This window comes from Astyanax mexicanus, chromosome 9 (assembly GCF_023375975.1).
Source record: "Astyanax mexicanus isolate ESR-SI-001 chromosome 9, AstMex3_surface, whole genome shotgun sequence".
Taxonomy (NCBI): domain Eukaryota; kingdom Metazoa; phylum Chordata; class Actinopteri; order Characiformes; family Acestrorhamphidae; genus Astyanax; species Astyanax mexicanus.
The window spans coordinates 14,273,255-14,289,965 of record NC_064416.1 but is presented as its reverse complement, the minus strand read 5'-3'; the positions used below and the strand labels follow the sequence as shown (position 1 = coordinate 14,289,965).

General features: G+C 38.1%; 1 protein-coding gene across 6 annotated transcripts in view; it reads left to right on the top strand.

Annotated features, from left to right (window-relative positions):
* Positions 1–1,114: 1,114 nt before the first annotated feature.
* Positions 1,115–16,711, top strand: part of ppp6r2b (protein phosphatase 6, regulatory subunit 2b) — a 36,330-nt gene continuing 20,733 nt past the window's right edge. For 2 of the 6 annotated variants that reach the window (XM_022679534.2, XM_049483359.1), the window contains exons 1-22: positions 1,115–1,251; positions 4,758–4,893; positions 5,690–5,940; positions 6,138–6,324; positions 6,451–6,588; positions 6,926–6,991; positions 7,086–7,198; positions 7,422–7,535; positions 7,656–7,779; positions 8,667–8,819; positions 8,927–9,136; positions 9,676–9,740; positions 9,835–9,950; positions 10,117–10,202; positions 10,380–10,477; positions 11,238–11,289; positions 13,614–13,741; positions 13,840–13,997; positions 15,187–15,352; positions 15,500–15,573; positions 15,674–15,878; positions 16,522–16,626. In XM_022679534.2, the coding sequence (XP_022535255.2) occupies positions 5,714–5,940; positions 6,138–6,324; positions 6,451–6,588; positions 6,926–6,991; positions 7,086–7,198; positions 7,422–7,535; positions 7,656–7,779; positions 8,667–8,819; positions 8,927–9,136; positions 9,676–9,740; positions 9,835–9,950; positions 10,117–10,202; positions 10,380–10,477; positions 11,238–11,289; positions 13,614–13,741; positions 13,840–13,997; positions 15,187–15,352; positions 15,500–15,573; positions 15,674–15,878; positions 16,522–16,624 (2,583 nt within the window). In that variant the 5' untranslated portion in view covers positions 1,115–1,251; positions 4,758–4,893; positions 5,690–5,713 and the 3' untranslated portion in view covers positions 16,625–16,626. Of the gene's footprint in view, positions 1,252–1,308; positions 1,445–4,757; positions 4,894–5,689; positions 5,941–6,137; positions 6,325–6,450; positions 6,589–6,925; positions 6,992–7,085; positions 7,199–7,421; positions 7,536–7,655; positions 7,780–8,666; positions 8,820–8,926; positions 9,137–9,675; positions 9,741–9,834; positions 9,951–10,116; positions 10,203–10,379; positions 10,478–11,237; positions 11,290–13,613; positions 13,742–13,839; positions 13,998–15,186; positions 15,353–15,499; positions 15,574–15,673; positions 15,879–16,521; positions 16,627–16,711 lie in introns of those variants that run through there. The other 4 variants (XM_022679536.2, XM_007244065.4, XM_022679532.2 and 1 more) reach the window with 3 other exon arrangements.

Genomic DNA, 16,711 nt, shown 5'->3' with positions numbered 1-16,711 from the left:
ATGTGCCACAAACGCACAAAAATACACCAGTCCAGGAAAGGCTTTCTACATGATTTTGGTGTAGTACTGTGAATATTTGCATTTGCATTCAGTGACAAGTGTTAGTATTGTCAGGATGTTGGATGATCACCACCCTACCAAATCACCAACTCCCCAGTCCATGAAGGTGGGCTGTAATTATGATGCACATTTGGGAAGCCTAACTGGGTTCCAGTAACAATACATTAATACATAAGATGCCTACAAGCACTTACATAGGGCTGTGTATTGACATAATATGTATCACAGTAAAGATGTTTTAGGGGTTGATTCGCTGCCTCTGGCACTGGGTGACTTGACTGTGTACAGCCTATCATTTTGGGTCACAATGTAGAGCCCAGCGTCAGAACGCTGGGTTTGCAACTTAGTTAATGGGTCTTCCAGTAACTTCCACTTTTATAGGTATATGTTTAATTAAAAGGAACATTGTTGTTTTATTCTATAAACTACAGACAACATTTCTCCCAAATTTTAAATAACATTTTGTCATTTAGAACATTTATTTACAGAAAATGAGAAATGGCTGAAATAAAAAGATGCAGAGCTTTAAGACCTCAAATAATGCTAAGAAAACAAGTTCATAATAGTACAGGTTTAAGAGTTCATAATTGCCTGGTTTTTAGTCACAGTTTTCATGCATCCTGGCATGTTGTCCTCCACCTGTCTTACACACTGATTTTGGATAACTTTATGCCAATTCAAAATATTCAAGCAGTTCTGTTTGGTTTGATGGCTTGTGATAATCCATTTTCCTCTTGATTATATTATAGAGGTTTTCAATTGGGTAAAATTAAAGAAATTCATAATTTTAAGTGGTCTCTTACTGGTTTCCAGAGCTGTAAGTTATTTGTGTAATTGCGATAATTGTGTGGAAGAAATACTTAATTATCTGGAATAATATTATTTTTTGTATTAGTTTTTAATTTACATATAGATATGTTGCATTTAAATGTATACCACATTATTTAATATGCAACACTCCCGGCACTCCGGTGTAAACGGTGCGTTTTGTGCAGCTAAATAAATAAATAATCAATAAATATCCAATAAATCAAACTCGAGCGCACTCCGGCGCTCGCGCTAAGCGCTCTGCGCGCTCCCGTTGCCAGGTCCGCCATTTTCTCCGCTGGAAAAGATGTGAAAATCTTTATTGTGGTGGAGGTCTGAGCTGGAGGTCTGAGCCCGGCTGCGCTGGACCGGAGGCGTGTTCAGGTGAGGAAAAGGAAGGCGTCGGCGGCGGCGGCGGCGGCGGCGGCGGGTGGGGGCTGTAGGTCGGTGGGTTGGTTGTCGTGCAGCGGGGTGCAGTGTTTTAACGGCGGGCTGAGGGTGACTGACAGTCCAGCAGCGGCTAATCTCACATTAGCTAACCTAACTGACAAACTACAGACAGCTCGGGTAGTGCTGGGTAAGTGCTGTGGAGCTTATTAGCTAGTTAGGTTAGCAGTTATCTCAGCTAACAAGCTGTTTATCTGCACTGTAGTTAAGCAGACCAGCGAGATAGATGCTAAGGGTGGGTGTGTTTATGTTCAGAAGGTCACGGTCGTACTGGACATTAAAGCTACATTAGTTAGGTTAGTTAACCTAAGCTAATTAGTTAGCCAGCAAGCTGAGATTATTTATTTCCCTGCCAGCAGTTCGTTAAATAACCCAGTTAACTTGAACCCACAGTCTAGTCCTGGCTAATGAGTCTCTCTAACTAGCTCTAGCTACACTGGCAGGATGACGGTTATCTAAGCCTGGCAGCTAAACTGGTAGCAGCTAAGTGCTGTAGATAGTTCATTGCCTTCAGCTGAGGAGCTGCTGTGGTGGCCTGAGCTGTGAGGAGTCTGTAAGGAATCTGAGGGAGGCCGCTGCTCCTGTCACGGTCAGGTGCTGCGACAGTTCCCCCCTGTCTGGTGGGATTAAATGAGGAAATGTTAGGGCATGTTTTGGTTCAGAGTGGTGGGTAGAAGTAGAGACAACATTCAGGCTCTTTCTGATGATCAGAATACCCAGTGCACTAGTAAAAAAAGAAAAAATATAAATAATACATTTATACATAAAAGAATAATACCTATAAACATCTGCTTTACAAAATTAGCTCAAATTACATCTAAAATGTTTCCTTCTATGTATGTATATTTCTAATAAGACATCTGTTCTTACTTCTAATATATACATTGTGCATTAATTCCAGTGTTTTCATATAATTTAATTCTTATATTCACTGAGAATGTTATCTTTTCCATTAGATAAATCTCATTGGTTACGTTTATTCAGTCATCTAATGTTGGTCATTCTTGTTGCATCCATTTTCTGGTCAGATCTTATTTTACTGGCTGCTGAAAGAACAGCCAGCAAGTATTTATCTATTTGTTCTGTGAAAGGGTAGATATAGCCTAAGTACAACATCTTACAATCTAAAAGTAATTCCATTTTAAATATATGTTGTAGACCCTCCAATATCTCCAAATCTTCACAATTTGTTTTATTTTTGGACACCCCCCTGTGGTCAGAAATTCTAAAAATTGACATAAATTAAGGTATTTTCCTATTTAGCGGAATGGTTTAATTGTGGGTGAGGTGTATAATGTATAATGTGCCTGTTTTGATTTGGGTGTGATGGTTTAGCTAGTGTGCATGCATGATCAGCCTGCTTAAAGGGCATATCGTGCAAAACTTTTGCATGTGTGTGCTTTTGGATTGCCACTTGGGTCTTTACAATCTCTGCATAGAACCGCCCTGGCAACACCCCTCATCCATCCCACCAGAGCCCCACCCACTAGATCAGTTGAAGATAGACAGCAGAATTAGCCAGCAGATTTCTTCTGAGGGAGGGATCTGTGGGAATCTGGGTGAGTCTGTGGCAAGTCAGCAGATGAGATGCCAGCTTAGCTCTTGACCAGCATAGGGTATGTTTTGCAGCACTACAAACATGACCAAGCAGTGAAGCCAAGCTTGGCCTGCTGGTCGACCTATTCGACTATTATGACCAGCAAGACCAAGCTGGGTGAGCAGCATGGCTCAGTCAAATTCATTATATTCGACATGTGTGAACAGCTGGCCAAAAGTTTGCATTCACTGCTGTTCTATTAATACAGTTTATATCACATAGAACCAGTTGGATAATAACGTAACCCATGTAAAAAATTATGTGACGAATTTATTTATTGTATATGAAAAACTGATGTACAGGAGAGTATGACAGTAATTTAGTAATGGCTGACCTCATATCCTTTGCAGATACTGATTAGTTCTATTAAAAACCTAATATGGCACAAGATGAAAAGCTGGACATTATATAAAGCCTGAACTTCAGATGAAAGGTTTGCAAGTACAAACCTGGGTCCTTTTCGCTTTACCAGGTCTTACATGATCATGTCTTTTTTTGTTTTTGCTAAGGAATAAGTATCTTGGGGCTGTGTCCTTTTCTTGTTACCTTTTTTTTAGTCAGAGAATAGAAAATAGGGCTCTGTGGATTTGGGTGATGTAGGTTTAGATTCAGCCCCAGGGTCTTTTCATACAACAGTAGAGCACTTTCCAAAAGGGATGCATTATTTTGAATAAGTAGTAGGTGTGCCTGAGTACAGCCAATGTGATTCTGAAGAAGGGTTTAACCTCTTTAAATCTGAGCACACTAGCTGCATTGAGAGTTCTGTGACGCATATTCAGAATACCACACAGCTTACCATCAGGTCAGAACGATTGGTTTTGATGTCTGTTTTATTTGTATTTATCCCTGTTTGCACTAGACAGGTTTACTTCACCTTGAGTTACATTTTCATTTACATTTACATTTTCGGTATTTAGCAGTTTGTAGACTAGGATCAAGAGATACATAGAACTTAATCATGTTTAGAACCCTAGGAACCTTTTTTTTTTAGTTTAGGAGCTCTTTAAAAAGATGTGTCAGTTAATTTGTAATCGGCTGTACCTTCATTTCTGCTGTCTGCTGCTAACTTATTGTTTTGCCAGCTGGGTTAAATTTTCCAAAACACACACCCTACAACCAGACCATTTGCTAAGGTTGAGCTTCTCAGATAGGGGGCAGTATAATTCCAATGAGACCAAAGAATTAAATGCCCTGTGTTTTTTCCTGTACAGACAACAAAAACATAAAGGTTTGTCCAGTTACACAATGTTTGAGTTTTTAGGAATCCAAATACCCAAATACAGAAACACAAGCTCTGAAAAATTATGTAAAATTGGCACAGGTACACTAACACCTCAGGTCTGAAGACATGATTACTGTTTACTCCAATGTAAGGTGCTGCATACAGGATTACTCTGTTTTGAACTTATAATGTCTGGTCAATAAAAATTTCCCAGTTCTTTTACCCACCCCTGACTTTGCTGTAGGCCAGGCATTCTCAAACTTTTGCAACTTAAAAACCACATGAAAATGAAGTAGATTTTTTAATGATTGGTAAAATTCATGCAAGACTTGCATATTAATGTAACTAGCTTTCTAATCCACCAGATGGCATTTTCAGTCATTTGATTGTACTATGCCAGACCAATCAACACGCTTGACCTAAATATGATGTATTACTTTTGCAGATAAAGAGTATAATATTTATCACACCTTTAATTGTGTTTGCTAAAAAGCTAAGTATATTAAAATGTATTTTACTTTGCAAAACTAAATGCATGGCCAATGGGGTAAATTTGCTGTAGATTTTTCACCATATATTACTTCTAATCATTCTTCCCCTCCCCACCCTCTTTCTCTTTCTTAGTTGTGTATATAGTGATGTGACTTGAAAACTCTGCATACCAGCCGGTCAGTTTACCTGACTACACTCTAGGAGGCTAAATGCTCTAGGTGAGCTAAATGCTGCACCTCATCTAAGGAACTACACTTTTTGACTAAAGGTAAGTTGGTTTATTTGCGGTCTAGAAATTGATATTGATTTAACAGTAGTAGAACCTCTAATAGTTTAATAAGCCTTTTGTAAATAAGTCATCATTATAAAGAAATGTATCCACTCACTTACAATAGCGGTAAATGGAATTAGACATCTGAAGTGTTTAATAGCTCTAAAAGCTCACTTTGGTTTTTCTCTTGGATTGACATGCATTATAATAATAAGTATTATATTTGTTAAATGACAGTATTTACATTTATTCATACGTCAAAATTTGAAATCTAAATTTAAAAAATCGACACAGTGTTTTTGAAAAGCTTTGATTTCAGTCACCATAAACTGTGTTTTTGGTGCATTAGTGGCATTAGAGGTATTAGTGGCATTATCTGTGTAGCAGCAGGCTGCCGCTGCTAAACGTATGTAGAATATTAAATAAAATGAAATTCTATTTTCTTTATAACTATGCTGTCTGATGATCGAGGCACTGTTTTACCATGGTATAAAGAGAAAGTTTTGGCTTTAAAGTTTCTCGACGGACAGATACATTTAAGGTAAAATAGGACATCTTACAAACTCTGATTCTTCTGGTGTCACATCCCCTTCCAAACCACTTTAACGCTGAACAGCTCTGAATGACTTTTATTTACATTTCAATCATTAAATACTGCTGACGTTTTGAAACGTTGGTGGATTTTTCCTATAATTGATTGGAAGACGTATTTTTCAGCATCAGTAAAGATTTAATTAGTCACAGTGTTAGTGTCTTTAATCTGCTTCTTTCTCCCTCACTCTTCCTAATTCAGTGCCCCAGGAAACAGGCATCAGTCATGTTCTGGAAGTTTGACCTGCACACAGCCTCTCAGGTGGAGAAGCTGCTGGAGAAGGAGGACGTGACTCTAAAGGAGCTGCTAGACGAGGATGACGTGCTGCAGGAGTGTAAAGCCCAGAACCAGCGACTCCTCCTCTTTCTCTCACAGGATAGCAGCCTGCTGGAGCTCATCAGCCTCATCACACACGAGCCCCCTTCTGACCGGGAGGAGAAACTGCGCTACAAGTAAGGAGGAATAAATTATAGAAAGAACAGTTTATTTAATAATTAAAAAATAATAATGCTGAATATCATAAAATGTTCAAATGAACATTGTCCAAAATGGTCATCCTGTACTTCTCATAATTTGGATTTGTTTGATTAAACTGAAATCACTAATGCAGAGGTGTCTTTTATTCTCTCTTGGTCTCCTAATCTTTTAGACATGCCAACACAGCGTGTGAGCTGTTGACATGTGATGTGGCCATAATTAATGATAAAGTAGGAGGAGATGACTGTCTCCTGAACACACTTTACAGCTTTCTAGAGCAAAACCCTCCTCTGAACCCCTTGCTCGCCTCCTTCTTCAGCAAGACTTTTGGCAGCCTTATCAGCCGCAAAACAGAGCAGGTACACACGTGCACAGTGTATGAAAAATGTATACCTCCCTCCAGATTTCTTATATTTCTATATAAATAAAAAAATTAAATCATCTATTTTTGAATATTTCAAATGCTTTCATTCTGATTCTTCCAGACAATCAGCTTCCTGAAGAAAAAGGAGGGATTTATTACTTTGGTTCTGAAACATATGGACACTTCAGCCATGATGGATCTACTGCTGCGGCTCATTAGCTGTGTGGAGCCTGCCCCTGTCAGACAGGATGTCCTTACTGTGAGTGGCACTGCTGCGCTTGCAATCAAACATATCCCAAGTCTTTACATTTTAAAACCGTTTTATGATTTTACAAGTTCATTTACGTTAGCGAGCTCTCCTTGCTGAGATGAGCATAGTGGTCAATATTTAGTCAGCAACAATTATTCAGGTCATGTTCGTATATTGTACAGTAAGTCAATAACATAATTATTGTAATAGACATACACAAAGTCGTCAAAATGTATGTATCGGAGGAGGGTTTAAATATCCAAGATCTCCATATTAGGACTATTTTTGTGTGTATTTTTATATATTGTGTTTGATGCTGATAGGAGTTGTTTTTTTTGTTTTTCAGTGGCTGGATGAGCAGAAGCTTATTCAGAGAGTGACTGAGCTGATTCACCCTCACATTGACAATGAGGTCAGTATAAACACCATATTTTATTTTGTGTTTTTGACACTCACCAGCTGAACACATCCACTGCAGTGCTGACACATTGCATGCTTGTTTACAGAGGCAATCAAACGCCTCTCAGACCCTGTGTGACATCATCCGCATGAGTCGAGATCAGGCCAGTCTTCTGCAGGAGCCATCAGACCCAGACCCTCTACTTGCTACACTGGAGCTGTGAGTGTGTTTTAGATTGGGTCGGTCTCTGGGCAGGGATTAAGCCTAGTCCTAGAGTAAATTTTCCTGCTAATGGGAAATTTCCATTCAAAATTCTGTGTAGTACTGGACTAAGCTTAGTCCCAGTCTGGGAAACTGATCCTTTTTTAGGTTTTAGGAATAATCAATAAACAAAACCCTCAAATTGTGTGTGTATGTATGTGTGTGTTTGTTTGTTTGTTAGCCAGCAGAGTGTGGAGGCTCTTTTAAAGAACATGTTCGAGGGAGACAACAGTGAGGTCTGCATCATCAATGGAACTCAAGTTTTACTTACATTACTAGAGACGCGGAAACCAGGGTTAGTAACACAAACCTAAATGGCATGTTGTTTATCGTGTATACATACGCATTCTCTCTCTCACAAATCAGACATTGAGTATGTGTTATTTACATAGATTTTTTTATATAAAAACAACAGAGTGGAGCTAATTGATTCAGCATCTCAGGGCCTGGAAAAATCTTACACTGTAAACAACAGCATCTTACTGGGTATTCAGCCTTATCTGAAGCATTATCAGCACCTCCTGCTCAACCCACCCAAGGTAATGCCTTATATCACCCATTCATCTGTGTAGTGATGTGTATTGATGTCTTTTTAAGGTTTAATAATAAATGATAAGTTGATTTGATGTGTCGTAGCGGCATTTCGGTACAGCAGAAACAGATAAACAAGTGCCTCAGTAGACAAGAGAAGACAACCATATTCACCATACTTGTGCTGGAAGCACAGATGGAATGTGGCCTCTGCCTTTAATCAACTTGTGCAGCGAACATACGCATGACATGCAGTGTCAGAGTCAACATGTGCCCAAAGCAGGTTAGAAAACTGGGTGTCCATCAGAAGTCATGGATCTTCCAGAAGAAATGACCCAAAGCATATCTCACAAAATATTCAGATATGGTTTAAGACCATGTGCTGACAACAATGAGTGGCCAACAAGTCCAGATCTTAAAAAAAAGCAGTTGCAAGAGGACAGGCTCCAAATCTTCTAGACCTGGAGCAGTTGGCATAAGAATAGTGGTCCAAAGGTCTAGTAGAAAGATGTATGAAATTCATACTTCATACTCACAGGAAGCAATTCATTTCAGTTACTGTTTCCAAAAAGGTGTTCTACTAAATAAGTAAATTTCTGGAGAGAAATTATATCAGATTTGCCTTTTAGTTTTTAGTATTTTGGCAATGGGTGTATATTTATATTGCAAAGTTTGCACATGTGTGCAGCTAAAATGTCTGACCACTAGGGGCATAACAGTACACTTTTTATAGTAGATGCATGTGTACAAAAGTGCTTATTTGTCCAGCCCCGCTCCCTCCCCACCCACTTTATTCTGATCAGATTTGTCTTCGAAATATGATAAATCCGAAAATATCAACACAAACCCTTGGTATGTTAATATCAAACATTACGTCTTGTCATCACTTGTACAGAAGTGCAGCATGTTGACGACTCTGGGGATTTTAGAGGAGCCCTTTGGAAACGCTCGGCTGCATGCCTGTAGGCTGCTGGCTGCACTGCTACACACTATAGCTCCCAGAATTCACTACGAGCTCTGCCAGCTGGACATGATCAACCTCATATTGGTGAGGCTTAATTTACACTACTGTATACAAAATGATTCATTTTTATTTTGTATTAATTTTCTTTCTCATGCCCCAATCTAAATTTCTAATTGTCTGTTTCTTTCTAGGATCTGTTTTTTAAATTTACATGGAACAATTTTCTCCATGTTCAAGTAGAGCAGTGTGTGTTTGCCATTCTTCATCAAGCAGTACCAGAAGGGACAACACAGCACAGTCCAGAGCCAATCCAGCCAGAAAACTCTGCACACACACTTAATGAGGATATGCAGGATTCAGATAAATCCATCATGCTATCACATCAAGATCTGATGAAACATGTAAGTCTCCAATCTCTTTCTTTATTGCTAAATTTGTAAATAATGCTGTAATAAATCATATTAGCATACAGACATATGCACATTTTTGTGACAACAATACCCTGTTAAAACATTTGTCTTTTCAATATATTTAATCATGATCATTTAATCTTCATTTATCATTTTAGCAGTATTAAGTGGTGGAGGCTATATACACAACATAATGATATTAGGTGTCTGGATTAGTGTAACCCCAGATGTTAGGTGCAGGATTTATCATCTCATTTTAGCTTTTTCTTTCAAACTCAATGGTATTAAAAAGAGTTGTTCCTTTTTTCTTTTTTCTTTTTTTTTGAGTAACTGTCCCTACTGTGCAGCGACGGCTTTCTACAAGAGATGGTGCACTACTGTTGGGATATGATTGCATTCAGCAACAAGAGCATTAGTGAGATCATGATGTTGGATGATCATAGCAATACCTCGTCCCCAACTTCCCAGCTCATATATATGTAATTTATTTATTTTTATACATGACCATATGTTTGACTGTGTATATGCAGCTATTTCAGAAGTGCAGGCTGGTGCAGAGAATACTAGATGCCTGGGAGGAGAATGACAAAACACAGTAAGTTCTAAATAAACATAACTCTACATGTGATTTTAAATGAATGTGTCTTAACTTAATGTTTGTGTGGATAAACTAACATCTGCTTTTGCAGGGCTGAGGGGGGCATGAGGAGAGGGTATATGGGTCATCTTACCAGGATTGCCAATGCTGTAGTACAGTGTGGAGACAAAGAGCCAGCACAAGCTCAAATCACCCAGCTGATAAGTGGTGAGCACAAACACATCCACCTGGGACATCATAGCAACCACTTATCAACATTGTAGAATCTGTAATACTATAGCAACCCCAGCGTTTCCTTCAGGACATGCACTTTTCTACTTGTAAATAATGTTTCTCATAATGCTGGTGTCTTTCTCTGACGTCTGTGTTACAGAGTTACCCGAAGACTATAAAGCCCGCTGGAAAACCTTTGTAGATGAAACATTAGCAGAGATTAACAAGAAGAATGCAGTGGACCTGGTGAGATTCCACAAAATCCAATTTGCAAACAGCTGTGTGCACACGAACGCACACACACTATGTTGTTCTGCATATCATTAGTTAAAAGATCAGATAGACTGGAATTAGCCTGTGGCCTTCTGTTTAACTTTTGTATTTTGTGTGTGTGTGTGTGTGTGTTTTGTTCTCAAATTTCAGGTGTTCTCAGACTATCAGATCCAGCAAATGACAGCAAATTTTGTTGACCAGTTTGGATTCAATGACGATGAGTTTGGAGAGCATGACGACAGTATCAAGTAACTTTAGCTCTAAAACCTGGTTATGTGATATTTCATTATTATACATTACTGTAAAGTTGTTTGTTTTATAAATAAGGGGGCTTTTACTGTTAAAGCTCCAGATCACATTAGAACAGATTCCAGCTGGCCACCCACAGCAATAGATGTTGATTTCAGGTTGAATGTTGATCATGACGTAAGATGACGAATATTTTACGCCAGGATAATGTCTGATACTGTTACATACCTGCAGGGATGCAGATAAATAAAAATGTAAAAACAGTAAAAAAAAAAAAAAAAAAAGATTTTAAAGAAATTAGTTGAAAATGTGTGATCTAAGTTCTATTAAAGAACAAAGTTTTCTAATGGTTGAGTCCGGCCCCAGTTGATGTGTTTAATTCCATCAGTAGCTGACCAGATCTAACACCATTAAGCACTGATTTGTTGACTTAACACCAAATCAGGTGTTAATATGATGAGAACTATAACTAATGCTAGACTCCCATAAGGAGAGTTTTGGAAATTTACACAGTGAATACTGTAAAACCACTATTTTCTGTATTAATAATTAGCGTTTATTCTAATATTCGTGTTTTAATGAGTAAATACTTAATTAATACTTAATACCCCTATAAGGATGATTACGATGATTATGTGGGCCTAAACTTGTTGTAAAATACAATACGTTTTGTACAATATCTGTAAAATATTTTCTGTGTCTGTGCTTTTCTTTGTGAAGACTGGGTTATTTATGATTACATTTCTGCTTTTCTTTCAGTGCATCATTTAATCGAATTGCAGGATTTAACTGTAACCTAGTGGATGAGGGCGTGAGTTTTCTCTTTACATTCTTTTTAATCTTCTACACTACAACAAATTATGAGAGTGAGATAAATTATCTGAAATAGAGTCAATAGATGTTTTTACCCATGTTTACATTGTTGTGTGTATGCAAGATGTTTCAAAATTATATTATGGAAAAATCTATGGGAAATGTGTAATATTATTATTATTATTATTATTAAAATATATTATAACTTATTTGTAGTATGTTTTTCTACTGCAGTGCCTTTTTTCTAGCAAATCATTTTGCTTGTTTTAAGTATTTTTTTTTCTTGAATTAAGCAAAAATACATGTCAGAATGGTATGACCTGACCATTTTAGAAAGACATTTATTATTTGTAATTATGTATGTTTTATATACTATAAAATCAATGTAAAAAGGTTGGAAGTTAATTACAGTTTTAAACTTTGTTGTTGTTATCAAAATGGCATATTAGATATTTATACTACATTTAAGAGTAGGGCTGTCCCTAACGATTATTTTTTAAACGATTATTCTAACGATTATTTTTTTCGATTAGTCGACTAATCTATTCACTGAGAAACATATTTAAATAATTATTTTACGTTTTAAAGCAAACGATAAATTACTATATTTATATATAATAACAACAACAACAACAACAACACAAGCCTACTAAACCAAACCCCACACTTATAATCACTTACATGTACAGCACGTCGTTTAGATCTATAACGCTAAAAATGGATAAGCTCCCATACACCACAACCGTGTGTTGCACTGTTTTCTGTGACCGCTAGATTTTGTGACCACTGGCAAGTAGTTCTCAGCAGACCAGTGCACTGGCCGATTCGAAACGTGTTCGTTTCTAATGTTTACCCCGACTGGCCAAAACGGTTCAGTTTAGGGCTGAGGGTAAGGTGTAGGTATAGAAAGCTTCCGTTTTGCCAATGAACGCTCATAACCGTGAGCACTGGTCACAAAATTCCGACGGTGACAGAAAACGGTGTGACACCGCAGCGCCGACGGCGCTAGCTAAAATAACTTAAGGCAGCTAGCTTAGCTAAACACCTGAACTTATGAATAATGCTACTGTTTCTGGAAACTGCGAAATGCCATGCACAAATATAAACCAAAAATGTATAATTTCTGCCTGTGGCAGGTTTAAAACCTTTGGTAGACAGCCTTAAGTCTTTTTAAGGACACCCGCGGAGACCCTGATGTAAACGGTAACTTACTGTGTGACCCTGTTGACATAGTGCTCCTGGATGTTTGCGCTTCAAGTGCTCCTTTTGCACGTATGGCAGAGGACCACATTGTTGCCCTTTTGCGTGAAATGCTCCCAAACTTTAGATGCCCGCTGGCGTTTTTTTGTAGCTGGAGATCGCTCTCCGGAGTCCAAGCTCTCTAGAGCTTAGATTCTCTGCCCGAACCCGACATGACCCGAGGCCCGCCCGTAAATCCGACCCGGGCTCCAGAAAATAGTCCGAGATGTAGGCGTCTGTTTTTTAATTATATTTTTATTAAAAAAAAAAATAACGAAAACTGAAAGTGAAACTAAACTAATTTATTTATAAGCGCTGTTTTCACTACCGCAGTTCTACAGCGGGGGTGTTGTGCCGATTCTGTCCGCGAAGCGGGAGTCAGATTCAGCAGAGGGTCGGATTCGGCACAAACGCGGCGGCACCCCGCGGTCCGCGGTGTCAGTTGTAAGCGCTCGCGCTAGCCGCAAAATACGGCAGAAAACACTGAGGGAGCTGCAGAATTATGTATGGGACTAGAATATGAACACGAGGAGATAAAAGAGAACCTTTACCTGTGAATAGCTCACACCAGAACACGCTAATCTCTCTCTCTGTTTGTGTGTGTGTGTCTCTCTCTCTCTCTCTCTCTCTCTCTCTCTCTCTTGCACGTGAACTCCTCCGCGTTTGACTTGCAGAACTGTGTTTAGCTGTTCTTAAAAATCATTTTAATTAAATAATAGTTCTATGCTTCTATGTTACCGTGTTAATTAACATAATTCTGATCATATTTCGCTCATTAAAACAGCCCGAAAACAGCCAGTTGGAATTTTTGGGCCCGATCTAACCTCTAATGCTCTCCACAGGCGCCGCCATGTTTACGACGCGCCGACGCACATTATGCAAATCGATGTATTTTTGTAATCGATGACGTCGATTATGTCGACGCGTCGCCCCAGCCCTATTTAAGAGGCTTTTACTTTTTTCAGTGTAGCTCTTGTAAAAAGCCCCTATCATCTTTACTTTCTGGTTCTTGTTGTAGTTCCCCCTCTCTTTGTCTGTGTTGCATTGAGTGTATTAAGTTCATGTTTCTCTCTGTTGTATCAGCCCAGCCCTGGAGCGTTTGAGGCCTGCACTAAGGAGAAAACTCGTCAGTTTGAGGATGCTGAAGAGGAGGAAGACATTTGGGAGGACAAAGAAATCAACTATGCAACACAAGTGAAGTCCAGAACCAGGTTAATAATAAAAATAATCTATTCATTTGCTCATATAAACATACAATAGAGAAGCGTGTGTGATTCTGAGTGCTATGTGATTCCGTTCTCTTTGGCAGGTTTGGAGTGACGTCCAGCAAACTGAAGGCTGAGGGTGAAGGTGGAGCTCGAAGGCGTTTGGGGTCACCTGATCTGGAGGGATTTCCACAGCCTAAGCAGATTTCAGACAACATCAGCCAGAGCCAGGAGATGAGCAAAGAAGCAATCTCCCCACAGAGTGAGCCAAGTTACAACACTCTGTTTCTCAGTTTTGTAGTATGCACTGCAAAGAATTGTCAAAACAAGTAAAATTTAAATATGTGATAAATCTTGTTGAAACATTTGTTATTTGTAATTTTTTACATTGTTATAAAAATAATTCTAGTATTATTCACCATATTATTAACATGTTTGTTTTATGTGATTATATCTATAAGAAGAGGCATTTAAAGTTCCACTTAAAATTTGATATTTTGTGGTTTAAGCATTCATATTCTTTGGCAGATAATTTTGTACAGTAAAAAAAAGAGTTATACTATTTACAAAATACAAAATGATCTGCCAATAAATATGATACTTCCAATAAATGTTTAGTAAAAATTTTAATTAGAAATAAGTTTAGAAAATAATTAAAAATAAGTTTTTAATTAGAAATCGATTAGGATTTCTTTAAAGATATAATTATATAATATAATATTTTTTTCAGTGTGATGATGTTTTCAAACTGTAGGAGATATTTATCTACTAGGGGTGTGACGAGACTCACATTTCATGAGATAAGACACCATATTGTGTTCACAAGAATGAGACAAGATTTTAACAATATATATTTCAGTTGAAATGTATGATTAAAAAAAATGATTAACTGAAACTCACTAAATGCAAGACTGTAGGTATTAAAAATGTTGAGTAATTACTTTGTAACATGTCTATCAATTTATACTCTGATTATAAGTTATGTATGATTTATCATATGCAGTAAAATACAGAACAGTATGTGAGTACGGCGGCTGGTTTTACCATGAACCCAACATCTTCACTCCTGTATGATCTCACACGATTCTCTATAGACCTTAGATTAGAACTATTGTAATAGTCCCCCCAGTGAGGGTTCTATACAGACCTGGCAACGTCTTAATGAACCTCTATGTGTTTCCTCCATGTGTGTCAGTAATTCTTCATCTCGCTGCATTTTAAACCGCAAAAGAAGGACCACATGATTAAGAGAACCAATATGTTAAAGTTGTGTGTGTGCAAAGCAGCATTTGTTTTGGATACCTGTGCATAAGACTTGTGAGAAACACTGAAAACCGGACACAAAATATTGCGGAATTTTTATCTTGCAAGATCTTGTGGCACATTACACCCCTATGTCTTGTTACACCCCTACTACATACTCATAATCTCTCACTGTCTGGCTTTTGTAGGTCCCGGCTGGGTGGCGAGTTTTGAAGACGACTTTAACTTCAAGGCTGATTTTGCGAGTGTTGCTTTGGACACGGGTTCTGGAGTGTGGGGTAGTTCAACAACTCAACTGAGTGACAGTGAGGAGAAAGGCTGGGCCACTTTTTCTGACTTCCAGCCATTCTGCTGGTGAGTATGTCCATGCAGAAAACCACCAGAAGAGAAATTTTGAGGATTATCTATAAACATTGGTTCACCTGTTGTCCTTGCTTGGAGTCTCTTGTTAAAGTGGCTAAGATTTGCTTAGACTTTTCTATTTTACTCTTCATTCTGCAGCTCAGACTCTGGGCAAAGATGCAGCTCACCAGTAGACTCAGAAACTCCAGGAAAACAAAACCAAGACAAAGATGGTGAGTTCTTTTTCCTCCTATATTTTAAGTTTTTAAAACCTGAATAGTAAAAATAATGCTACAACAGTGTGAGTTTGACTGTGAATGTTGAATGTTTCAGTAAAGGGATCAGCTGCATGTGTGTGGAGTGTGTGTGGGTCGAGGAAAGCTCCTTTGGTGGCGTCTGACAGCAGCTCTAGTGATTCTGATAGTGAAGAAGAGGAGGAGAGGAACGAGACTGTCATGGAGACTGTCACTACTGGTAGTGGCAAAGAGGCAGTCAAACTGAGTGTGGAGTCAAAAAACGAGAAGACACTCTTCACCAGGTAGACTCACTCACTCACTCACTCACTCACTCCCTTACACACACACACACACATACAAAGCAAAGGATTTTCACTGTTCTGTTATTTCTAAAGCTCGTTTTCTAATTATCATCCTGAGTGGCCTAGTCTCACAAAACCTGACTTAAGGATGTCTTACACAGTTTATAAAATTACTCTTTTCCAATTTCACATATACATACATATAATCACATGAGAGAAATTGTGGTGTAATTTAAGTTAATTAAAGTGAGAGCTGTTTCATTTCAATATATTTTCATGTCTTGTCTTTTACATTTAAAAATCTTATTTTTCATCTTTTTTCTTTCTGTATTTTTAATGGTCAGACATTGACCGTCCTCAAAGCATTTCACTGCTATATGTAGTGTGCATGACATTGTTTGTGACCAATAAACTTTGATTTGATATGATTTCAATTCATAATTATTACACAATATAAGCATTCTGGATAAAACACTACAGTAATGACAGTGTAAATCTATTTTTTTTTATATAAAAAGGTCAAATATCAGATAAACACTATTCAGTTTAAATGTACTGTAGTTCTAACATGTGGTTGTGGGGTCACTGTACTGATATATTTTTGGGTGGTTTTCCTGATCCATTGTTCCTTTGAACATTACAGCGAATCTGATTCCAAAACATCAGGTGGTATGGCTGCAAGCACTGTAGTGATGTCCATCACAGATACTCCTCCACCTCCTCCTAAGGAGCAGACGGCAGAATAAAGGTAGGTATAAATATGTAAGTGTAACTACACCATCATTTAGGTGTATAAAATGTTTATCCATCTTATACAGACCAATCTCTCTCTT